Here is a 26,680-nt window from a genome sequence, read left to right as displayed (position 1 = left end):
CTAAATAGTTGCAGAAAAATCTTAAACCCAGCTGTTGAAAGAAAAAAAATATTTTTCAAATCTTAAAACGAAAGAAAACTTTTTTCCATTAATTAAAAGAAAAAATTTGCTTAACATCTGAAACCCAGCGGTTGAAAAAAAAAGTTGCTGAAAAAATTAAAACCTGCGGTTGAAAGCTAAAAAGTTGCCAAAAAATCTTAAACCTAGCGGTTGAAAGAAAAAAAAATTATTTCCAATCTAAAACCCAGCAAGATGTTAAGAAAAAATATTTTCCTTTGATTGAAAGCAAAAATTTGTAGAACATCTTAAACCCAGCTGTTGAAAGCTACAAAGTTGCCGACAAATCTTAAACCTAGCGGTTGAAAGAATAAAAGTTGCTGAAAAAACTTAAACCCAGCAGTTGAAGGAAAAAAGTTGCTGAAAAAACTTAAACCCAGCATTTGAAAGAAAAAAGTTGCTGAAAAAAATTTACAAACCAGCGGTTGAAAGTTGCTGAAAAATCTTAAACCCAGTGGTTGAAAGAAAAAAAAATCATTTTTCAAATCTTAAACCCAGCAGTATTTTAAGAAAACTTTTTTTCCATTAACTAAAAGAAAAAATTTGTTGAACATCTAAAACCCAGCAGTTGAAAAAAAAGTTGCTGAAAAACTTAATCCCAGCGGTTAAAAGAAAAAGTTGCTGAAAAATCTTGAAAGCAAATAAATTATTAGATAAGATAAAGTTTATTGCTAAAATAAATGTATCTGTATACAGATAGAGTTTACAATCACAAAATTAATTAATAATTAATTATTTTAAATCTTAAACCCAGCAGTATTTTAAGATTCCATCGAATGAATGCAAAAAGATGTTGAAAATCTGAAACCCAGCGGTTGAAAGCAAAAAAACTGTATTATCTCAGTGAATGAACTAATTAAAAACTTTCAAAAAGTATATAAAAATGTAAACGAAAAAAGTACGAATTTAGTGGTTGAACAAATCTTAAATTTGAGAAAAAAGTTGCATTTCTTAATCTAGACTGCGTAGAGTCTAAGACTTGATCTCAACCGCTCATTCAACTGCTCCCGCTGAGTTTTTATCTTCAAAGTATATATCATTCCATTGTTCACCAACATTTTCCTGATTTCCTGGAATTTTTATTGAAATGACGACATTTAAAGAATTTAAAGAAATCTGCGAACAAATTCTTAAAGAATAAGAAATTCAATATAATGATGAAAAAGAAATAAATAATTCTAAAGTTAATTTATTGAGAAAATTTCAAATGAGAAATATGGTCTTAACTTCTTAACCATCTAATTTATAGTTTACTATAGATTTTTTTTACATTTTTTGTCGTCGTTATATAATAATTTATAAAAATCGATTTTCAAAACATGACCACCCAAATGGATGATTTTGAACGCCGACTTTGCACTCAAACTCAGTTCAACTACCATACATTGCAGGTCACTTCCTGATAAAGTCGAAAGTAAAATTAAGAAAATCATTAAAACAAAGGTCCAAATCCCTGTCTTGTTCTACGTAACCCCCCCCCCCCATTGTTTTGCCCCTAATGAATCTTCATTCTGTGTATATGTACTGCGGATTGCACTGTGTACAATTAAAAGTGTACGCTCATTACACTATTGTTCTTTGTTTAGTGGATTTCCCCTGACAGAGGTGTGAGGTGACATATAACTAGAAGGTTATAGAGGTTACTTAGCATTTAATACATCTTGGACTGCCCTTGCAAATCAATTTTATTATTGCAAAGATTCGAGAGTTTTTTTATATAGTTTGCGAACCCAACGTTGCCAAGGGTATTAATAGCTGCTCCCGGCGTTTACCCGCTCTTGGTTGTAAATTACGATTTTAGCTTTTTTAAGTGGACCTACTCAGCTTTGAATCTTAAACAAAGCTAAGGATATTCCCGTGGCGCTCTTTCAGTGCCCCAATCAAAATTTGAGGCAAATCGGTCAAGGGGTTCATGATTGGACTGATAGTTAGTCAAGTAATAATGATATTGATAGTTTACCATATGAAACTGATAGTTTGTCATATGATACTGATAGTTTGCCATGTGGCACTGATAGTTTGTCATGTGATACTGATAGTTTGTAATGGGATACTGATAGTTTGTCACGTGATACTGATAGATTGTCATGTGGCACTGATAGTTTGTCATAGGATACTGGTTATAGTTTACATATGATACTGATAGTTTGTTTCATGATACTGAAAGTTTGTCGTGTGATACTGATAGTTTGTAATGTGGCACTGAGAGTCTGTTAAGGGAAACTGATAGTTTGTCATGTGATACTGATGGTTTGTCACGTGATACTGATAGCTTTTCACGTGATACTGATAGTTTGTCCTGATGAATCTACTTGTGATATAAACTATCTGTCACATGTTTGTCATCCCATAGAGATAGTTTGCCTTGTGATAAAGATGCTTGCTGTGTTATAATTGACAGTTCAGTTGAACATTGCCTCACTCTAATTTATATAAATACTCTGTAGATGGAAACCAGTATAATCATCGATACTAGTCGGCGGGGTCAAACCAGGAGCTTGGGTAGGCCGGCCAACCCTTTACCTCAACTCTTCATGGAGTCGGAAGAAACTAATCTCAGGTAAAAACATTGAGCGAATGATTAATTTAGAACTTTGTGTTGTTAATCTCCTGACGAAGCATTGATCTACATCTTGTACAGATCTACAGATTTATTTAATTCCTCTGCAATATCCCTTCCTGGCAATGCCCTTCAGGGATTATCCTCCTAAACTTAAAATGCCCACATTGTATAATAAGATTAAGCATTCAAGAATAACGATAATCCAATTTTACTCAAAAGTTACAACCTTACTTGGATCAATAATTCCTCTTCGTAAATCATGGCTTCTTAAACAATGCTTCCTATAGATTTCCTATCGGAGTGTTTTTCTTTTTTCCGTCCGTCTAGTTTTTATATAAAATGTTTCATATATATATGCAGGTATCGGAAGGATCCCGTGAACCCTGGAACCCCAGCCAACAGTTTCCAGGTTGGCATTTAACAATGAAATCAAATTGGAAGAAAGCACTGGCTATCATGGATCAACACTTTAAATAAAGATTTTTAAGATTTACAGGGTTACTGTATAAATTGCAACGGCAGTCCATTTCACGACGAGTTCCTCAACTGATTTTAAAATATTTGATTTCTGAGTCTAAACTTATTATTTTAATTAAAACATCTAAATTGTGTATTTTAGACTCCTAGTACGGAGAAGAGAATCGTTCTAGAAGAGAATAATATGGATTCCGGGTTGGGAGGTTGGGAGCCTTTCAGTAGTACTAGTAGACCTTCATATAGTAGACAAAGGTAGACATCTTCTATACTTCATTTAGTATAAGTAGGTAGACATCTTAAAGGGAGTGTTCGCGAAAAATGAAAGGGGGTATAGGCTTAATGCGATAAAAAAGCGCTTTTGATCGCTTCTAATCTTACTTCTATCTGTTGCGTCTATAAGGAGAAAATTGTTAAAAACGTCTAATACCGAAGAACATAGTATCCATGAAAATTAAGAAAGATGCAACATATTACTTAGACCGTAAAAAATCTATTTAATTTCAAACAAATCATTCAGATATTACAACCTATGGTCATCGATTATCTTTCGCCACATTTGTATACAGTTGATTTTTCATGATGTGTTTTGATTTTATTTTTTACAATGACATTAAGCTTGCAACTTGTTTTCGAACATTCCTGGAAAATATGAAAATGTCGTCTTCATTACCAAAAATCCTCGAAACTGGAATAAATGTTTTTATAAGTAACTCTCAGATCATAACAATTAAAACCTATTATGAAAAATCAACTTTATACAAATGTGGCGATTTGTATTTGTTTGAAATTAAATAGATTTTTTTACGTTTAAGTCGTATGTTTTATCTTTCTGAATTTGTATGGATACTACGTTCTTCGGTATTAGTCGTTTTTAACAATTTTCTCCTTATAGACGCAACAGATAGAAGTAAGATTAGAAGCGATCAAAAGCGCTTTTTTATCGCATTAAGTCTATACCCCCTTTCCTTTTTCGCGAACACTCCCTTTAATACTTCATATAAACATCTTCATACTTTATATAGTAAGCGTAGGTATGTAATAAATATCGTGTAATACTAGATATGTAAACCTGAAGTACGTTGTACATTATTAATTATCTACGTTGTAAATAGCTAGGCAAAGCCCATATTGTGATTTAATTTAACTCTGCTGTAAATAACAACGTAACATGATTAGCTGTTGACATTAACAGCAGTCGTGATGGTGCCCATTGGTTTGGCATTGATTTACAAGATTGTGTCCGGGTTTGACATTGACAGTAAAGAAAAAATTTAGTTGTACCTGGATAGATACGGGTTTAAGAAACCCTTTTGGAGTAGGGCATTTATTATAGATAGACATCTTAATTACCCATATAGTAGACATAGGTAGACATCTTAATACTTTAATTAGTAGACGTAGGCAGACATCTTTTCTTCATTTGGTAGACGTATTTTAACATATTGTTACTTCTTATAGTAGACTCAGGAAAACATATTCATTCTTTATTTGGTAGACGTAGGTAGACAAATTTATATAATTCATATAATAGAAGTAGGTAGACATTTTCTTACTTTATATAGTAGAAGTATAGTATAGTAGAAGTTTATACTTCGTATAGTAGTCTTAGGTAGACATATTCATAATTCATTTAGTAGACGTTGGTAGACATATTGATACTTCATATAGTAGACGAAGGTAGATACTTAATACTTCATACAGTAGACGAAATCAATCACTTAGCATAGTATAACAACCTAAATCTATTAGTAGGCCTAAAGAAGCCATATATATATATAATCATGTATTTAATGATTTAGCAAAGTATAACAATCTATTTAATAATTTTTTTTTCAGGTACAGTGATCTTTCTTTTAGAAAAGGAAAACTTATTTACAATTACCTCAAATAAATTTTCTTTTTTACAATTACATTAAATAAACTTAATGGTGAAAATCATATTAAACTTAATGGTAAAAATAAAATTTACAATTCTTATTTACAATTACCGTGAAATTAAACTGAAAATTTTTTTGTTAACAATTATTTATATAATAAAACAAAGACATTCGTATATATATACATATGTTGCCTATAGCCGGCCAAACGGCTGGACCGAATGGGCTGAAATTTTTTGTGGACAGGCATGGGTGGCCGGGGGGTGTTATAGGCTAAAAAATAATTAGCTAGTCTTTAATAAACTTAACCTTAACTTTAATAACCTGAATTAAACTAAAGGGAAAACACTTTTTACAATTACGTTAATTAATCTTAACTCTATTCCTGTCCCCCCCCCCCATCAGCATATCCTGGTTTTCAAGTGCCCCAGCAGAGATAGGGTTAAAGGGTAAAAACTGAATTGCCTTAAATCAAATTTACTGGGGAAGAAATGATGGAAAAACATATTTGCTTAACAAAAAATATGGCGCTAATTCTGTTGTATAATATACAATGTTTAGATAAAGCTTTGAATTTTGAAGAAAAGGTTTTTAAAAATTAAATGTGAACAAGTTGATGTTTGTTGGTTACTTTTTTAATTTTCTTTAATAAATTAAATGATTTTTATTATGATAAGATAACCTGTTTAAAATAAAAGTTTTGTTAGTTGAACCAAGTATTTGGGAGAGTTTTTCTAGCCCTGTACTAGATCTCAAGAATGCTTTTAAAGGTATTTTTTTATTCTTGCCATTTATCACCCACAACGCGCGGTAATATTCATAACTTTTCGAAGATATGAAGAAATGTTTAATTGGCGTGTTTGTGAAAAAACTACATGGTATTTTTAAATACATAAAACTGTTATTTCCGACTGATTTTTTTGCACCCCTAGAAAATTGGTATACTAAAAAATTTAGATAATTAATTATAACTTACAAAAGACGTCTTTAAAATGTACAATGTGATTAAAACCTGGCTAACGGGGAGCGCCCCTTTTCTTTATGAATTATTTAAAGCTTTATACCATTGCTCTTCAATTTGCTATTTTACTTTGTTAATGGTATTTTGAGGATTTTTTGTGACTAATTTGCACGTTTAAAAAAAATAAATGTCTCCATTTTTTGGGCAAACTTTTACATCTATTACATTTATAGACCTTCCTGGGATTATGTGAGTTGTCTCAAAAATATTTTTCTCGATCTAGGTTCCGCCGTTTTGACGTTGATTGAATAAAGACAGACATACAAGCCAAATTTATATATATATTTATATATATACTAATTAGCTTTCATGTTTAAGGACGGCCGAGCTTCACTGAACCAGGCCCTATTGGAGGTCAACTGAAGAATCTTGTTCCAGTTAACCTTGTTCTAGAGGATGTTCTACCTGTTCTACCTGTTTACTGGAAAACACAAACCCTTGTCAGAGGTGATATATCATTTCGACATTAAAAGGAGTGTGTGCGAAAAATGAACTTGGGGATCTAAGCTAACGTATCAAGTTCATCCGTATTCATCCGTATCTAGTTCAATCACATATTTATTATTTTCAACCTCTGCGTGAACTGAGGTTTCGTGACTGGGACTGGGAAATTTTAAAGCATGTATACAAATTATTTGGTTAGTTTTATTTTCTCTGGCTCTAATGTAGGATGACCGGGCATGGGCGATGTCTTTTGTAACTTTTTTTATGATAAATTAATCAAAATTTAAAATAATCGCTGATAAACGATACCAGTTCACAATAAATATTTTGGTACATATAAAGATTTTTTGAAATTTTGTAATATTTTGTTTTGAAAGGTATGTTTTGTTCAGTTGGTCTAATGTTGGTTCTGGCTGGTAGTCTGATGGTGTCAGTTTTGATGAAAACTAACTCAAATACTAGACTCAACGGTAAACAAAGGTCAGCTTTCTCTCCCCCCCCCCCCCCCCTCCATTCGAACCAAATAAAGTTAACTAAAATTTCAAAACTTGTGACAAAACTTTAGATAAATTTTACAGGGGTAGCGCATCTTCCCCTCTCATCCTCTATCCTTAGTCATTTTTTTTTTCATTTTTCTTATGCTGCATTAAAAATTGCATTTCAGGGAATTACAGTGACAATGGTGCCTTAAAACAGTTATCTGATCTTCAATGTGAAAATATAGAAATGTCAAAATATTTTCATCTGGATATTTTATAAATTTTTAGAGAATATTGTAATATTTTAATTTTAAAATAAATTATAAAAGTTAACAGATCGAAAATGTGAAAGATGTAAAGTCAGTTCTCTATCTTAATTGTTTAATTATGAAATAAGTAAATTACTTTAAAGAAAAGCTTCAATTGAAAATAAACAATTTAATTCACTAACTGAAGGATATCTCATGCAATTTCAAGGGTACCGTTGTAAATTGGACTTTTTCATAGTCATTTCAAATAGCGTCTAAGCCCTTCAATTACTTTTACTTGATGGTAAATGAAAGATAAAGTATTGAGAGGTTTCATGAAATTATTTTTTCGATGGAAATACAATTTTGTAAATATTTGACAAAAAATCTATTTGTTCAAATTTGGTTTATTTCAGCTCTATCAAGTATGGAAGCGAACAGAGGTTAATGGCGTTGAAACGAGACAACAGAGTTATCGATTTTGATATCAAGGTACTTATTTTCTCTTTTTATTCTCTCATTTTTCTTATTTTCCTTTCATAAAGGAAAAAAGTTGACCAGGTTTATGCTCTCACAAAATATAAAATATATTACATACAGTTTTTAAAATTAAACTCCGCATTAAATAATGGTTATTAAAAAATACGTTGACATTATCACGCTAGTTCGTATGCAAAGGTAAATTTCTAATGACGGACAAGCTTTTTCTGGACTTCACTCACGCCACTAGAGGACGACATTTATCCTCATGGACGTTAACTGCAGACGTTGTTTAGACATAAAAGAAAAAGACATGTAGACGTTTACACACCCTGCAGGAAAACAAAGCACTCTATTCTAACCCATAGTAGATTAATAAACCCTTGGAAATATATTCCTATTACTTTCTTTCTAAATATCCTAAAACTGATATTTACTAATGTCATCTTAAAACTCTCCGATCATGACTTTACAGTGAGACAAGACCCAGAAAACTGTAGGGAAACTGTGAATGGAAGAAAAGATTCACTTTAGGGTTTCAACGAGAGAAACGTTTCGCGAAAATTGCGAAAATTTGCGGTCGCATTTCGCAAAATTTTTCGCGAAATTTAGCATTTTTTGTGAAAATAAATGAAGCAAAAACGAAGCAAAATTTCGCGAAATGCGAAAATTTTGTGAAAACCATGAGTTTTATAGCTGCAATAATCAATTGCTCTAAAAGAACTTGTGGAATTCTCTGCTCTGATAGCGCAATATTTGAAGTTTTATTATGTCATATAAATAATTTCTCTTCCTTTACTGTAATAAATGTTTGAAGAGAATTTGATTTCTTCAGCCATCTTTTTCAGTTTCTGTCTGTCAGTTCACAATGCATACGTTCAACCGTGATTATGAGCCAGCCAATTACAAGCAAGAATCTCTTAATGGACCAATCGCAGCAATAGTTTTTGTGCGAAATTTTCGCATTTTTTACGCAAAATTTTCGCATTTTCTTTTTATCGAAATTTTGCATTTTTTTCGCTAAACAGATTGAAGCGAAAAAAGCTAAAATTTTCGCATTTTTGTAGAGCGAACAAAATGCGAAAATGGCGCGAAATGGTAGCGAAAAAAAAAAATTTTCTCTAAAAATGCAAAATTTTCGCGAAACGATTTTTCCTTTTCGCTGGAAACCCTAGTTCTGATTATGCAACTTTTAAACTTCGTGGATTAAATTTACTTAAGGATGAAAGTGGTCGTGTTCTTGGTGGCAAGCATGCTTCTATACAGTTTGCGTACGATTTAAACAAGGTAATAGTGCTGATCTTGTATAAATTGTAGGGGTTTTCAATTTACAACTGATGAAAGACGAATAAGTGAAGTAATTGGGATTGTGGAATATACAGGGTTACCCACATAAGATGAGACGTCAGAGATGATGTTAGGTAATTATTCGACATTTTTTCTTGCATTCTAAACTTTTTTTCTTTTCTAGTCAACTTATTAATCAACCGAATGATATTTACAGCAGAATCTCTATTTCTAAAATTTCAGGTCATTAAAGTCTCATGCTTTGTGGGTCACCCTATAGAAGAGTTGGTAGAATTGATATAAACGATATTTTGACTGTTTTGAATTCTCTCGCCCAAAAGTTGTAGGTTAACAATCGCTTAAAGCACGAATTTAGTAGAACTAATTTATTTCATTCGTTATTAAATATAATTCTTTTGGAAGACGACTGCTTAAAAGACGACATATCAGCCGAAACATTATTCTAAAAAAGTTAAAAATGCCATGCATATTGCATAAGAGTTTCATGATAAAAAATTTGTTTTGGAAAAGACGACGCTAATCACACTTTTTTTTACTCACCCTGTATATATTTATATTAGTGCAAACTACTTAGTTTATAGATTAATTTTTGTGAAGGTGGTCAAAGCTGAAATATCAGATCCTCTACCTTTGTTTGAACCCGAACCTCTTCGAACCAAACGGATGGCTACACCAGAACCGGTTTCCGAACCTCATCCTAGTGCTGAACCAGAACCGATTTCCGAACCACATCCCAGCGCTGAACCTGAACCGATTTCCGAACCGCATCCCAGCGCTGAACCCGAACCGATTGCTATGCCTTCACAAATCTTACCTAAAGATGTTTCGGTAATTGTCATATAATGTATTTTTAGAATTCCGACACTGGTGTATAATCTTTAGGGGGGGGGGGGTGATTATTAGAGAATAGGAGAAGAAAAATAATAGTTGTTCCTTTTTGATACTGTCCCTCAAAACATTATTTATTTTCCCAATTCAGCAAAGAAAATATTCCAACAGATGTTGCTACTCCGTCTACACAATACACATCTAGCTTCTATCGAAAATAAAATATATGCAAAGAGGGGGGGGGATTTTTAATTAAAAATACACCCCTGTTTCGACAACCCAACTTTTTCAGGGTTCAAATCAGTTTTCTATTTTTGAGCTCTCCAGGAAGATTGAAGAGCTGAGTGCACTTCTTAAGGTACAATTACTGATCCTTGTCCCAGCAAGCTTTTACTTTCGATCCTACAATTTGACCAAGCAATAATCAATGTTTCGTTTTTCCGTTTTTCTATGTTTGGTTGTGGGAGGATGTTTTGAGAGAGAAAATAGATAAAATGGTCTCGTTGTTTTCAAAGATTATTGAGTTTAAGGTCAAAAACACCAATAGAATTTGAATTAAGAAACTAAACACATCTAGCCCTCGAATTTCGAATATGTGAATAATATGTCAAGTTTTTTTTGTGTGTTTGCAAAATATTTGTTATACAATTTCGAATTGGTGGAGAGTCCAAGACTTATTTTATTTCTGTCAAATCTTTCTTCATGCCATAATGTACTGTCAACGTCAATATAAAGACCATTTCTGGCACATTGGAGGCCATCCAGAGTAAAACGTTAGTATACAACCTTTGTTCTAACATTTATTTTTCAAGTTTTATTTTTAACAAAATTCTATAAATTAGATTATACGCGGCTGCAAGTTTTTTGACATTTCTGTTTTTCGAAATCTCCATTTTCTTTTTAATATTCGTGCATATCATCCATTATGTTCGGTTGATTTTGAAAAAGAAAAGAATATTATTTATACAACCTTTGGTTAGATGGAGGATCTGCGGAAGGTTGATGAAGAGTTTGATCAATTAGAATCTGAAATTGAAACTCTGAAGATTAGAAAGAGAAACTTGGTTAAGAAGCTTCAACAATCTAACAAGGTTTCTCATTTTTTTCATTTAAAACTTTTTTTCGTTAAAATATCATAAATCATGAAAGAAACCTAAAACTTTAGACCTAAGTAATGATTTTTAAAGGAAAATTAAGCAGCAATTGTACATTTTACTCAGACCCATTTCACTAATATACGTAACTTGTTGCTATGTAACATCAAGTACTATGCTGTTGAAACTAGTTGCTTTGCAACATCAAGTACTTTCAAGCTGCTGTTGAAACTAGTTGCTTTGTAACATCAAGTACTTTCAAGCTGCTGTTGAAACTAGTTGCTTTGTAACATCAAGTACCTTCAAGCTGCTGGTGAAACTAGTTGCTTTGTAACATCAAGTACTTTCAAGCTGCTGTAGAAACTAGTTGCTTTGTAACATCAAGTACTTTCAAGCTGCTGGTGAAACTAGTTGCTTTGTTACATCAAGTACCTTCAAGCTGCTGGTGAAACTAGTTGCTTTGTAACATCAAGTTGTGAACCATATCCCATAAACTACCCTGTTGTAAAAGTCGTCTTTGACAAACTACATCTCCTCCAACTGTTCCATTCCTTTCAACACTAATAATCAATGTTATTTCATTTTCAACCGTTTAGATACTCCCAATTAAGGGTCAATATTTTTAAACTTTTCTTTTATTTCTCATTTCATGCTCTATTATTCAATAAAGTTACCGAATATCCCTGTTGTTCTTTTATTTGTGTCAACAATCACTTAGAATAAAAACGCGGGTTTTCTTTAAGTTTGAACTCTGATTCTCATCGCTCCCAGCGGTGAGGTAGCAAATGAACTGCATTCATACACAACACAAGGAGGAATTTTCATTTGTTTTTTCCAATTTCGGGTCACCCTATCAATTTTTTTACAACATTCTTTGAATATATATATATATATATGATATCAGATGAAAATATTTTGACATTTCTATATTTCTTGTTCTTCATTTTCTGATGGCAGATTAGAAAAGTCGACCTTCAGATTTAGGTCGTGAAAGTTAGGTCGTTATTAAAGTCTCATTTTCTGTGGATAACCATGGATTAACAATCTGTCTCATTTTCTGTGGATCGCCCTGGATTAACAATCTGTCTCATTTTCTGCGGATAACCCTGGATTAACAATCTGTCATAAGTTTTTTGAATACTCTGGTTTATAATTTACAAGCCTATTCCATGTGAAAAGTGCCAAACCTTTTTTAATGAGGATTTTTTGGCATTGTTGTTATTTTAAGTTTTCTGCAGGGATTGTCTGAAGCAATTTTACGTGGCAATCCATTTAATGCTCCCATGACATGCCCGAATAAAGAACTGTTAATTTTTTCTTGTTGTCTCTGCTACTTAATTCTGTTCAGAAAAAGTTGTAAACCAAACCCTCGTGATTTGGACCTTTTTTTGAAAAATAGAGGGTCAGTCAAAAGGAAAAATTAAAACCCTACCCTCTACAGTTCCTTTTTCATTTATTTTTTCAAGGTCGTTCCGAAGAAGGAGGAAGCTAGGGCTTCAGACGATGTTGATGTAGATTCTACTGTAGATGATGTTGATGTAGATTCTACTGAAGATGATGATGTAGAACCTGATTATCCTGATGATCCTAAGTTCAGGTGCTTTTATGTTTGTGATTCTTGATATTTGTTTTGAAATTCCTTTCCTTGAATGTTTTAGTTTTTGAAATTTAAACGGCTTTTAGGAAATTGGTTTGAAACAACCAAACAACGCTCAATGCTACAAAACACTCTATTGCAAAACGTTCAAAGCACAAAAGGACATTGTTCTAAAACTCCTAAAATTTTACACAATTACAAAATCAAAAATAAGTGTTAAAACCCGTCTAAAACTTCGAATTTGAACACTCATTAATTTTGAGTTTTGTTGCATTAGGCATTTTGTACCACTCCGCCTTGAAAGAAAGAATCTTGTTTTTTTTTAATGAATTTATTTAAGTTGCATGAAATGACATGTGATACTTTTAAATCCATGTTTTTCTTTTTAGAAAGCAGTGAGAAAGGATGCGGAGGTGGAATTGTATGAGAGATCTCTATTTTATTATTATTTGTAATTTTTAATATTCTTTGTCAAGCTTATCCTATCCGAGTCATTTTAATCCTATTTAGTATATATAAATAAATGCTCTATTTATTATTATCATAAATCTGATTTTTAGTTTATTAGAGTTTTCAAGAGACTGTAGACGTAGGTTAATGAGACTAATCTTCAGCGGAACTCTTTAACGTAACGATAAGTAAGATCTTCATTTTTACAAGTAAAATTAACTGATTTAAACCGGTTTAAATCTGGATTTTTAACAGGGAAGTGAACTTTCATATTGTAATACTTAAATTTTTACATTTTCATTTTGCACTAATGAGTTCTCATAAAAATTCAATTGTCCAAATTTGATAATTTATCAATTCTATTCATTGTAGTCATGCTTAATGAAACTAAGCCCATTTATTTTTAATGAGTGTAAAAATGGTATAAATGAAATCCCTGATTTCCTAAAGTTCTAAAGTCTGTTTTGCTACGAATTAATGTATGAAATGTATTTCAAAGATAATTTATTTTTTAGAATTAGAGCGACATTAAGACTGAGAGGTGATATAATTTGCAATAATTCAAGAGTTCATTTATAGGGTCATCATTAAAGCATAGATATTAATTTCAAATAAACTTGAGCTTAACAGTCGTTTTCCTATTCCACAACGTTATGGTTTAAACTGTAGGCTAGCGCGTCGGTCAGAGCAGAGATGTTAACGGAAGACATTAAGACTGAGAGGTGATATAATTTGCAATAGTTCAAGAGTTCATTTATAGGGGCATCATTAAAGCATAGATATTAATTTCAAATGGCGAAATTGTTGAGAAAAGAGACCAAAACTTTTGTATTGGATATCCGGCTAACCCTAGGATGAGGCTTAACTGGTATCAGAGTGCATGTGGAAGAAATGATGCACGCAAGGTTATATAATAAGGTTCAAAGATGTAATGCAAGGAAAGTTATTTCAAAAGTGTACGCATCTTTTGTACTGCAGTGTAAGCTGTCTCTGGGCGGTAATGTAAACACAAGACGGATGTTACAGCCTGACATAGGATGCATCTTTCACATAAAAAAATCAATGAAATATTCTGGTGATAGAAAACTATTATGTGAATTATCAAAATTATCAAATTTAATGCTTTTAACCTCCTCGGATACTAAACGAACACTGATGCATCTATTCTAGTCTAAACTAGTTCAACGATCGACTCAAGTTGTGATAAATTCTAATATTCTATGAAAAATAACTAAATGCAAGGACACCTAAGATCACAGAGTACAAGGGTAGCAGCCTAGCAGGGACGTTTAGATTAAAAAAATATTATTTCTGCAAGAAAATGTTTAATAATTTTAAACTTGGCATTTTTTAATTAAGATTCTTTCAAAAGTATTCAAGTTTAATATCATCGCCTGGCTTCACAGGAAGGTTAAAGGGAAAGTATTCAAGTTTAATATCATCGCCACAGGAAGGCTAAAGGGACTGTAGGCGATAATCTAAATATGAAGTGACCTTCCATTTCTAGAATGGCATGTCCGATTCACAAGCTTTGTCTGATCAAGAGTGAATAAGATATCAATGTTTATCACTTTAAAATTTTATTTTTTATTTTTCTTTTCTCTACACTTTAGCTAAAGAAGACTGGAAAAAAAGATATTGAAATTATAACTACAGTCCCTTCAATATCAAATAACAAGGTATGATTACATTATATAACAATAACACTTTAATTATGTACAATTCTAGTTTTTATAGTGTACTGCTACATCCATTTGTTTTTGTATACAGCATGATACTACATAGAATTTCAACAAAAATGAGTATTAATTGGTACTGTACATTCCAGAAGATTGGATAAAATCTAAGGATTTAAATTTTATTGTTTTCAATAAACTGCGAAATATATGCTAATATATAGAATTTTTTTTCAATTTTAATTAATATTAGCTATTTTTTACGATTACATAAAATAAATATATTTTTTAAAACTGATTTTAATGTTTGGTAATAGTTTTATCTGAGTAACAAAATGGTAACAAATGTTGTGAAAAATATCACAAGGCGATAGAATAGTATGGCATCAATGATTCCTGTCTCATTTTCTGTGGATTTCGAGCCTATATCCTTTTGTTTGGTTCACACAAGTACTTTCAAGATTGCTCAAATGCTGTTTTCCTATTCCTTAGTTTTATAGTTCCCATGTTTGAAGTGTTAAAAATGATACTCTGCTCGCAAAATTAGGGGAAAACGTTTTCATTGTATTTCTTTTTCATCCTAGCTGGTCCAAGTCAATTTTATAAGTATTGTGTTATAATTTTTATGGGATTCCCCTTTTTCTTCTTTATAGATTAAATTATGGGATATCCAACGCTGTAATAAACTGTGAATGAAAAAAACTAAATTCTAATCGAATGAAAACATCTTTGTTTTACAAATAAACTGTAGTAATGGGTTGCTTACAGCGAAAATGACGTGAAACTAATGGGAAATTCCGTTTTAAGACAAAGTTCTGGTTACAACGAAAGTTACGGAAAATTTATTGGAATTTCCGTTAAAGACCAACAAGTACCGTTTCGTTAATGTAACAAACGTTTAATCAGTCATCTAAGTCTTATTTTGTATGTAGAAATTACAGTTTACCATGGTTAGAAGATAAAATCTGATTTTACCATCACAATACAGCGCAGCCTTCAACCTCTTAGCAAAATACAAATAATATTTTCCTCAGGTAACTGCAAATGAGATTAAAAAGAAGAATAAACCTGTAAAAGTTGATCTGGAAGAAGCCAAGGAGTCCGACTCAACCGCTAAGAAAAGTGTGAAATCTCCGAAACCGCCTAAAACAAAGGTGAGATTGATTTTAAAGGTACTGCAGACTTCATCTTAAGTGACTCTTAAAAAGTATCGACTATCTCTGTTAATTGAATATATGCAACTTATTAAATGGAGGATCACTTGAACTTGCGTTGAAAACTCGAGAAGACCATAAATTTTGATGCACTGTAAATACTAGAATCGTTTTGTAAAACATTGTACCAGATATACGGAAATATCTTAATTTAACAACGAAAAATGTCTTTACAGGTTCGAAATCCTTTAACAGAATCTATTGATAAGCCAGCATTAACTCCAGTCAAGAATAAATCAACGAGCAAGGTAAGTCAAGAAATATCATATCATGTGTTTTTTATAACCCTCTTTCGGGGGATTTCATCCTCTACAAGAGTCTGATTTATTCAGTCACATTTCTTATATTTCTTGACGGCACCTTGAGAACTTGAGATATTTCCGTTCCTCCTCTTGCACACGAAAATATTGTTTCTTTTTAAATTGAATTGATTGCGAAGTCAAGGTTAGCTAATTATAATATTCTTCAAATATATCACTGTTAACAAATTCAAGAAAACACGAAGACGATTACTACTGTGTAGCGAAGTTGACCGCGGAAGATTCACAATACTATAATACTATATCCGCTCCAAATGTGTCTCCTCATTGAGGAGGCTTTGGTCACACAATTTCTTTTTTTTATCGTACATTAATTTTTCAAGTACAAACTAATATTCTTAGGCAAAATAAAATGGAAGAACGTGAAGGAAGAAATTGTTTACAAACAATATTTAACACACGATTATACGGTATTTTTAAGAAAGGGTGGGGGGGGACGAAAATGTACCCCCAACAATTAATTAAAAAATTTGGTAAAATATTCTATATACGCAAACTGCATAATAAATATTGTATTAAAATTTGTTTGAGAATACATGAATTTGTTCTATTGAAGAGTTTGTTTTGATTTTCCAAAACAGTTGGACTGAGGTCAGAAATTATGAACTTATAATGGCGCTAATCTACAGATTACAAAATTCCAGATGGAATAGAACTAATCCGTCAAACAACAACATATACGAATTAGAGATTAATGAAGAGACTAACAAATGAAATCCACGAGTTCTGACCTCAATTCTATAAAATAATATAAAAAGTGTTTTTATCACTAGAATTTGAGAAAAGTGTTAATCCAGTCTCTAAAGTAAGATATTCTTGTCATAACCCCGGGCTGGTTACGCTTGGCACAACCTATACCCCAGCTAATCACGCCGGCCAGATTATACCTCCCGTCCTCACGTCGGACAGCCATTGGACCACCAGAGTCTCCCTAAACAAATTTAGCTTGTAATCGATGTCGCATGTTGCAGTTTTTCAATCCTCTGTTGGCGGATTTCCGCCAAATTATCCTGGGACCGGCGCGGGACCCAGATTAAACAATATCCTGGGACCGGCGCGGGACCCAGATTAAAAAGAATCTAAAACCCATAGATTATATAAAATAACAGATAGGACACTAGATGTTGTCTTTTCAAGATTTATAAGTATTTCGTTCACAATAACCCTGAGGCAAAAGCCCAAAGGAGTCACGCGTAGTCGGCGTAGTATACATTCTCTCTGTCTTGCAATTTTACAGAGAGAGAGTGCCTGTTCTACGCTGACTACGGGTATCTCCATTGTGCTTCTGCTTCAGGGTTCTTGTGAACGAAATACTTATAAATCTTAAAAAGACGATATCTATTGTCCTATTTGTTATTTTAATTAATCTGTGCTTAAACCAATGACATTTTAATTTAAAAACCTTACCTCACAAGAATCCTTTCCTCCTTCACTATATCCAGCACATATAAATATTTCAGGAATATGTTCTCTAAACAGATAATTATTTCAGGAATATGTTCTCTAAACAGATAATTATTTCAGGAATATATTCTCTAAACAGAAAAATATATCAGGAATATGTTCTCTATACAGATACATATTTAAGGAATATGTTCTCTAAACAGATAATTATTTTAGGAATATGTTCTCTAAACAGATAATTATTTCAGGAATATGTTCTCTAAACAGATAAATATATCAGGAATGTGTTCTCTAAAAAGATAAATATTTCAGAAATGTGTTCTCTAAACAGATAAATATTTCAGGAATATGTTCTCTAAACAGATAAATATTTCAGGAATATGTTCTCTAAACAGATAAATATATCAGGAATGTGTTCTCTAAAAAGATAAATATTTCAGAAATGTTCTCTAAACAGATAAATATTTCAGGAATATGTTCTCTAAACAGATAAATATTTCAGGAATATGTTCTCTAAACTGATAAATATTTCAGGAATATGTTCTCTAAACTGATAAATATTTCAGGAATATGTTCTCTAAACAGATAAATATTTCAGGAATATGTTCTCTAAACAGATAAATATTTCAGGAATATGTTCTTTAAATTACAGGCAATTAAATCTTTAAAATAAAGGACCTGAGCTGAAAACTTTAGAATGAAATATCCAGATATCCGATCGGTTAACTTTTCTGGAGTTTAAATATTGCTTGTTCTCCACATGAATTTAAACTCCAGAAAAGTTAACCGATCGGATATCTGGATATTTCATTCTAAAGTTTTCAGCTCTGAATAAATAAATGAACCACTAGAAATAAATTAACCTTTATCACTTTAAACAAGCTTTCTCTGATACAATATAATAATTTATTGAATTCGTAAATTCATATATTCATATTAGGCTTCTACGGCGTTTCTCAAACATCTTTGATTTTAACTGGTATTGATGTTTTATTGCATTTTCTCTTCTTAAATTATCAAACAAACAAAATTTTCGCGGATTTATCGATTTTTTCCGGTGATTTTGAAAAATTTCATTTTTTAAGGAAAATATTTAAAACTCTGACCATCCATAGACACTCAAAAAACCCATGAGTGAACTCATAAAACTGTGAAATAAGAAAACATCTGATTAGACCCAAGTTTTGCCTTTAAATAGGCCAATGAACAATTTGCTTGATTAGTTGATATTCAATCTATAGTGGTAAACTAGGTTTGCTACATTTTAACAACAAATTGTAAAATTTAGTTTTATATTTGGTCTGAAAATATACCTGTAGCCAGCTCTTTCATACATAGATTCACACTCAGTATTGTTTATTATTGGCAGGTCAACCTCCTGTAGGACAGAGGGCAGGGGGCCATTTTGATTGTTGACTGGAGGGAACTGGAGAGGACTGGAGGGAACTGGAGTGTAATTTAGGTGACTGGAGGTGACTGGAGGGGAATGGAGGGAACTGGATGGGATTGGAGTGGAATAGAGGTGACTAGAGGGAAATGGGGGGAATGGAGGGGAATGGAGGAGAATGGAGAGGAATGGAGGGGAATGGAGAGAAATGGAGGGGAATGGAGGGAAATGAAGTGGACTGGAGGGGACTGGAGTAGTACATAGTTGACTGGAGGGGACTAGAGGAGAATGGAGGGGACTGAAGTGGCATGGAAGGGACTGGAGTTGAGTTGAGTGGACTTGAGGGACATAGAGGAGACTGGAGTGGAATGAAGGGGACTGGAGTTGACTTGAGTTGACTTGAGTGGAATAGACTGGATTGGAGGGGTCTGGACGGGACTGTAAGAGACTGGAGTGGACTTGAGGGGAATTATGGGGACTTCTACATTCCAGCGACATCTCGCTTCATTTAATTCGTTCCCGGAGATATGATACAGTGGTCGGCTTTTATATTAATACAATGCCAGGAGATATCATACAGTGGTCAGCTTTTATATTAATACAATGCCAGGAGATATCATACAGTGGTCGGCTTTTATATCAATACAATCCCAGGAGTTATCATACAGTGGTTGGCTTTTATATCAATACAATCCCAGGAGATATCATACAGTGGTCAGCTTTTATAACAATACAATCCCAGGAGATATCATACAGTGGTCGGCTTTTATATCAATACAATGCCAGGAGATATCATACAGTGGTCAGCTTTTATATCAATACAATCCCAGGAGATATCATACAGTGGTCGGCTTTTATATCAATGCAATCCCAGGAGATATCATACAGTGGTTGGCTTTTATATCAATACAATCCCAGGAGATATCATACAGTGGTCAGCTTTTATATCAATACAATCCCAGGAGTTATCATACAGTGGTCGGCTTTTATATCAATACAATCCCAGGAGATATCATACAGTGGTCAGCTTTTATATCAATACAATCCCAGGAGATATCATACAGTGGTCGGCTTTTATATCAATACAATCCCAGGAGATATCATACAGTGGTCGGCTTTTATATCAATACAATGCCAGGAAATATCATACAGTGGTCAGCTTTTATATCAATACAATCCCAGGAGATATCATACAGTGGTTGGCTTTTATATCAATACAATACCAGGAGATACCATACAGTGGTCGGCTTTAGTTATCAATACAATCCCAGGAAATATCATACAGTGGTCGGCTTTTATATCAATACAATGCCAGGAGATATGATACAGTGGTCGGCTTTTATATCAATACAATGCTAGGATATATCATACAGTGGTCAGCTTTTATATTAATACAATGCCAGGAGATATGATACAGTGGTCGGCTTTTATATCAATACAATGAAGACGTCTTTTCTATTTAAGTTTTTTATTTTTTACAAGCTTTTTTTCAAATCACAAGATTACAACTAAACAAAGAGAAGCTGTATATTCTGTGTATCCATGCTGTTTGAAAGCTTTGTAAAAATAAAAAATGTAAATCGAAAGTCGTCTTCACTGTATTGATAAATATGACGACGACTGTATTTTTACTAATTTGACTTGGAACAAAAAGAAGTTTCAGACCATTCTGTTCTGATTGAATAATTTTAAAAATAAATTCCTTTCCACTGCCTGAATAACTAGGCAACAACTGAATAAATTGATAAAGAAAGCTAAACTATCTGATTAACCTATGTTTAATATTATGTATTATTTAAAATCGTCCAATAACTCAAAGGAAGACGACCTTCTGTGTCTTGATGCTTTATCTGAACAAGTTAATACTGTCTGTTTCCTTATATTGACAAATCCTTGCAATTATTAACTTGTCATTTTCCATTAAATCAGTTATTAAACGGCTAAATTCAAATATAAGGTAGTTTACTTAATTTAACTTTTAAATCGTAATATTTTAATAGTTTCGTGTCGTCTTTGCAGGCTCATCGTTTGTTTCTACATGTTTCTAATAGTGACAAATAAATCTTTGCTTGCATAGTTGAACTCTGTACTACTACATTGGCTTTATGCCTGCACGTCAATAGATATTTCCTGTTTAAAATTGTGATGAATATTATTATTATCATTATCATTATTATTATTCTTAATATTAATATTATTGTCATCAATATTAATAACATTATAATTATTACCTGAACTCTACAGGATCGTGAAATCTAAGAAGTGCAAGATCGTATTCGAATGTCAAAGGATCGAACTTGGTGTGAGTTACAACTATCGCAACTTTACGATCCTGCCAGAAAAATCAAAATTAATATTTTTGCAACATTTTCTCAGGAATTATTATTAGTTACTTATGATCAACTATTTCTTTTCAGTTGAACCCTAAGTTTTTCAGTTTTTACAGTGGCGTTTCTTCTTAAAAGATATTGGTAGGGGGGTACTTATAAATTCGCCCCCCCCCCCCCCCGGTTAAAGACGTGGCATAATGAAACTCAAGAAAGAGTTTACAAGGAACAAACATTTCCAATTTTTTTGCAGCAAAAAAAACCGCATAAATTGGGTTCGAATTTCGCGAATTTTCACAAAAATTTGCGAAATTTTTCGTTTTCGAATCCCATTTTCAAAAGGTTTAACGAAATTTAAGGAATGAGATTATCGAAAATTTTGAAACCCTACTTGGTAAAATCACGGGATGTTCTTAGTTTGGTTAAAAACTAAATACGGTTTCCAGGCAACGCTGGGTTCCCAATCTAGTATAATATATAATGGAATAAAATGCCCACTGCAAAGGAAAATACCTGGAATTCATAAGGTTCATCACTTTCATTTCCTAGATCATATTCTCCCATGCGCAGTAGCAACGAATCTGGGTCCACACTGCGCTTAATTTTATTAGATTCGTTGTCTTTTAAATTGTTTAAAAAAGGGTGTTAAAAAAGTATGAAAATACAACTTACTTTACAACACAATGTGCAGCAGTTATTGCCCAGTTTTCAGTTAGTAACGCAGCTCCGCATTTATGCAGGAAAGTTGCTGAAAAATATTATTGGTCAATATCTACAAACCTATGTAGTGTACACTGTACAGCGTCTACTATGTAGAAGTTCTTGTCTAGTGTCTATTATCTTGTATCTAGTGTCTAGTGTCTAGTGTCTATTATCTAGTGTCTAGTGTCTAATGTCTAGTGTCTAGTATCTAGTGTCTAGAATCTCGTGTCTAGAATCTCGTGTCTAGAATCTCGTGTCTAGAATCTAGTGTCTAGAATCTAGTGTCTAGAATCTAGTGTCTAGAATCTAGTGTCTAGGATCTAGTGTCTAGAATCTAATGTCTAGAATCTAGTGTCTAGAATCTAGTGTCTAGAATCTAGTGTCTAGAATCTAGTGTCTAGAATCTAGTATCTAGTATTCTGTGTCTAGTTTCTAGTGTCTAGTGTCTAATATCTAGTGTCTAGAATCTAGTGTCTAGTATTCTGTGTCTAATATCTAGTGCCTAGAATCTAGTGTCTAGAATCTAGTGTCTAGTATTTTGTGTCTAGTGTCTAGTGTCTAGTATTCTGTGTCTAGTGTCTAGTGTCTAGTGTCTAGTGTCTAGTGTCTAGAATCTAGTGTCTAGTATTCTGTGTCTAGTGTCTAGTGTCTAATGTCTAGAATCTAGTGTCTAGTATTCTGTGTATAGTGTCTAGTGCCTAGTGTCTAGAATCTAGTGTCTAGTATTCTGTGTCTAGTTTCTAGTGTCTAGTGTCTAATATCTAGTGTCTAGAATCTAGTGTATAGAATCCAGTGTCTAGTATTCTGTGTCTAGTGTCTAATGTCTAATATCTAGTGTATAGAATCTAGTGTCTAGTATTCTGTGTCTAGTGTCTAGTGTCTAGAATCTAGTGTCTAGTATTCTGTGTCTAGTGTCTAGTGTCTAGTGTCTAGAATCTAGTGTCTAGTTTCTAGTGTCTAGTGTCTAATATCTAGTGTCTAGAATCTAGTGTATAGAATCTAGGGTCTAGTATTCTGTGTCTAGTGTCTAATGTCTAATATCTAGTGTCTAGTTCTAGTGTCTAGTGTCTAGTGCCTTGTGTCTAATATCTAGTTTATACTATCTAGTGTCTAGTGTCTAGTGTCTAATGTCTAATATCTAGTGTATAGAATCTAGTGTCTAGTATTCTGTGTCTAGTGTCTAATGTCTAATATCTAGTGTCTAGTGTCTAGTGTCTAGTGTCTAGTGCCTAGTGTCTGATATCTAGTGGATAGTATCTAGTGTCTAGCATTCTGTGTCTAGTGTCTTATGTCTAGTATCTAGTGTCTAGTGTCTAGTGTCTAGTGCCTAGTGCCTAGTGTCTAATATCTAGTGTATAGTATCTAGTGTCTAGCATTCTGTGTCTAGTGTCTAATGTCTAATATCTAGTGTATAGAATCTAGTGTCTAGTATTCTGTGTCTAGTGTCTAATGTCTAATATCTATTGTATAGAATCTAGTGTCTAGTATTCTGTGTATAGTGTCTAGTGTCTAATATCTAGTGTCTAATGTCTAATATCTAGTGTCTAGTGTCTAATGTCTAATATCTAGTGTCTAGTGTCTAATATCTAGTGTCTAGTGTCTAGTGTCTATTTATTACCTGTTCTCCATTGTCTGAGTGATATCTGCCAGGGCCATTCTCCGTACTTTGTGACTTCTCCATTCACTACTCTGGCCTCTCTAGCCTTATTCCTTTGACAAGTATTCATTGGAATTATTGTATTACTTTAAATTGTGAAGAAAAAATAAACAAAGACCACTGAAAACTATGTTTCGCAATATTTTTTTTATATGAAGTTATAAATCTAAATTGTCAAACAAGGTTTAGGATTTAAAAATTACCTGAACCCAGAATCCAGCCATGGTCTTCTTCCACAAATATCCTTATAGGAAGAATTTGTCAGGTTAAAATTATCTTTTAACCATGCAGAATCAGAATTTAGAAGTTCGTCTGAACTTGGTTCTATAGTAGATGAGTCTTCAGATACAGTATCCGTTGAAGCAGTTGATGAGTCCGAGGTTGATACTGAACTAGAAGACGTATCTGACAAAGGAGTTGTTGCAAGTCCTACCCCTGCTTCTGGAGATTCTGGAGTTGAATCTTGATCAGGGACTAAACCCAAGCCTACTCCAAGAGTAGGAGCTGTGTCTTCTGAGCCCACAAGAGGTATTGCTTCACCGTCCTCGGCCCCAACAGGAATCCAGGATTCAAGATTAGGTTTTTCAATATTTTCATCTTTCATATTAGAAACAAAAGGATCTGCAGTTGATGTTTGTGTTGTCACTTCAGCTTCAGTTTCAGTATGAATGACACTTTCAGTTGAACCTATATTTGTAGGTGAAGTTTCGCTTGTACCTGAATCATCTCCATCATGAACAGATGGTTCACTTTCAGAGGGATCTTTGGTTGTTGCAGAAGCTTCAATTGTTGCTGATTCTTCACCAATAACTAAAGTTTCTTTTTCAGCAGACATTTCAGTTGTTGCAGAAGCTGCATTTGAAGTAAACATTTCAGATGAAGAGGAAAGTTTACTGGAAAGAGTAGATTCAGTTGTAGAAAAGGCTTCACTTGAAAAGGAAGCATCACTTGAAGAAGAAGCTTCGCTTGAAGAAGAAGTTTCACTAGTAGAAGTAAAATCACTAGATGAAGCAGCTTCACTTGAAGAAGAAGGTTCACTAGATGAAACAGCCTCGCTAATGGAAGAAGCTTCACTTGGAGAAGAAGGTTCAATTATAGAAGTAACATCACTTGAAGAAATAGCTTCACTTGAAGAAGATGATTCAGTTGAAGAAGAAGCTTCACTGGATAAAGAAGCTTCACTAGAAGAAGATGATTCAATTGAAGTAGTTTCACTAGAAGAAGTTCCATCACTTGAAGAAGAAGCTTCAATTGAAGAGGACGCTTCACTTGAAGAAGAAGCTTCAATTGAAGAGGACGCTTCACTTGAAGAAGAAGCTTCAATTGAAGAAGTATCTTCGCTTGAAGAAGATAATCCACTTGTAGAAGTTTTACTAGAAGAAGTAGTTTCACTTGAAGGCGAAGCTTCACTTGACGAGAAAGCTTCACTTGAAGAAGAAGCTTCACTTGAAGAAGAAACTTCACTTGAAGAGGAAGCTTCGCTTGAAGTAAAAGCTTCATTTGAATTACTTGTCTCGTTGTCTTTTTCACGAGAATCAGGATCTTCCGTACTTTCACTTGATACTGGAACCGCTGTTGCTGCAAGTTCGTCTATTAATACAGCTTCTACTTCAAGTTCAGGTTTATTTGTTATAGGAACTAAAGTTGACACTTCTACACTATCTACTGGTATTGAAGAAACTTCTTCAACCTCTGATACTTTGGTTGTTGTAGAACCTTCTGAATGTAAAACTGTTTTTGTCACTGCTGTCGTAGTTGTGTCTACTTCAGCTGTTACGTCATCAGCTATATCTTGACTAGAACTAATATCACTACTGATAATATCATCATTAAGAATAGCACCGTCAGTTACTTCCTGGACAGATGAATCAGAAGTAGATGTCACTTTCTCATCGTTAATAGTAGAAACAGAGGCAGTGTCGACACGATTCGAATTTTGGCTTTCTGTCACGATAGGAGCACTATCAATAGTAACAGTTGTTACAACAGCTTCAGTAAAGGTTTCAACTGTTGCTTTTGAGCTTTCATCATTGATAGAGCCTTCTACTGAAACAGTTGAGCTCTCAATCCCTACTGTTGACTTTTCATTGCCAGCGGTTGAACTTGCAAGACTATCAGTTGAACTTTCTAGGCCAGCGGTTGAGCTTTCAAAGCTGGCAGAAGAGCTTTCTGTAACAGGTGTAGAGCTTTCTGTACTAGGGGAAGAGCTTTCAAGATCAGAAGTTAAGCTTTCAGTTATAGCAGGGGAGCTTTCTGTCACAGGTTCTGAGCTTTTTGTAGCAGCAGTCGAGCTGCTTATGTCAGTCTCCTAGATTATATAATATATAGAACACTCACTCCTAGATTATATAATATATAGAACACTCCCTCCTAGATTTTATAATATATGGAACACTCCCTCCTAGCTTATAGAATATACAGAATACACCCTCCTAGATTACATAATATATAGAACACTCCCTCCTAGATTGTGAAATACAGAGAACACACCATCCTAGATTATATAACATATTAAACACTCCCTCATAGATTATATACTATACAGAATTCTAGACTATACAATATATAGAACACTCCCTCTTGCGCAAAGCATGTATAATCATATGGTAGGGCGGTCTGCGTAAGTTGTATCTGCCTTCTATTTTATACTCCTTAGCCCATATATTGTGAACAATAAGTTATGAATAGTTGTTAACGTTTTTTTCGACGAAACATGTTATTTACTTCGTTGTATTTAGTTTTACATCATGTCAGATCATAATTCAGGAACCCCTTGACCGATTTCCTTAAAATTTTGGCTGAGAAAAATCGGTTGATCCACAGAAATGTTCTAAGCTTGGTTTAAAAGTCCAAATTGAGTTGGTTGAATTTCAACAAAGAAAGTTTGTTTTCAGGCAAAGCTGGTTTCCCAACCTGAGTTCCCTCATAAATAATTGTTTTTACCTTACTTCCATCCCTACTCACACAGGATAATGGTTGTATCTGCCGATCGTATCCTAGAAAACAAGACTTTTTAAATCCAAAATAATTTTTTCTTAAGAAACTTTATAGATTGGATATTCAGGTATCC

General features: G+C 33.3%; 2 protein-coding genes and 1 long non-coding RNA gene across 3 annotated transcripts in view; 2 read left to right on the top strand and 1 right to left on the bottom strand.

Moving 5' to 3' along the window:
* Positions 1-1,606: 1,606 nt before the first annotated feature.
* On the top strand, positions 1,607-16,151 carry LOC111704345 (translation initiation factor IF-2). The gene is made up of 15 exons (XM_023476571.1): positions 1,607-1,662; positions 2,505-2,617; positions 2,981-3,029; positions 3,240-3,349; positions 4,934-4,959; positions 5,682-5,744; positions 6,314-6,442; positions 6,832-6,919; positions 7,583-7,658; positions 8,868-8,933; positions 9,552-9,782; positions 10,075-10,140; positions 10,763-10,873; positions 15,634-15,753; positions 15,990-16,151. Exons 2-15 carry the CDS (start codon positions 2,505-2,507, stop codon positions 16,134-16,136), a joined length of 1,395 nt encoding a protein of 464 aa, XP_023332339.1. The 5' UTR covers positions 1,607-1,662; the 3' UTR covers positions 16,137-16,151.
* Positions 12,319-13,021, top strand: LOC111704346 (uncharacterized). The gene is made up of 2 exons (XR_002765797.1): positions 12,319-12,473; positions 12,863-13,021. It is a non-coding gene; the product is annotated as an uncharacterized LOC111704346 (long non-coding RNA).
* Positions 16,152-16,408: 257 nt separating the features above from the next.
* The window catches only part of LOC111704343 (serine proteinase stubble), a 14,224-nt gene continuing 3,952 nt past the window's right edge, over positions 16,409-26,680 (bottom strand). Inside the window, exons 2-10 of the mRNA XM_023476570.1 lie at positions 26,554-26,606; positions 23,814-25,918; positions 23,572-23,663; positions 21,924-21,999; positions 21,765-21,843; positions 21,156-21,256; positions 18,851-19,033; positions 17,541-17,604; positions 16,409-17,064 (exon numbers count right to left, since the gene is read on the bottom strand). Of these exons, the coding sequence (XP_023332338.1) occupies positions 16,903-17,064; positions 17,541-17,604; positions 18,851-19,033; positions 21,156-21,256; positions 21,765-21,843; positions 21,924-21,999; positions 23,572-23,663; positions 23,814-25,918; positions 26,554-26,606 (2,915 nt within the window). The 3' untranslated portion in view covers positions 16,409-16,902. The remainder of the gene's footprint in view (positions 17,065-17,540; positions 17,605-18,850; positions 19,034-21,155; positions 21,257-21,764; positions 21,844-21,923; positions 22,000-23,571; positions 23,664-23,813; positions 25,919-26,553; positions 26,607-26,680) is intronic.

The sequence above is a fragment of the Eurytemora carolleeae genome, unplaced genomic scaffold (genome assembly GCF_000591075.1).
Source record: "Eurytemora carolleeae unplaced genomic scaffold, Eaff_2.0 scaffold480, whole genome shotgun sequence".
Lineage (NCBI taxonomy): Eukaryota > Metazoa > Arthropoda > Copepoda > Calanoida > Temoridae > Eurytemora > Eurytemora carolleeae.
This window is presented reverse-complemented; position numbering and strand designations above follow the sequence as displayed.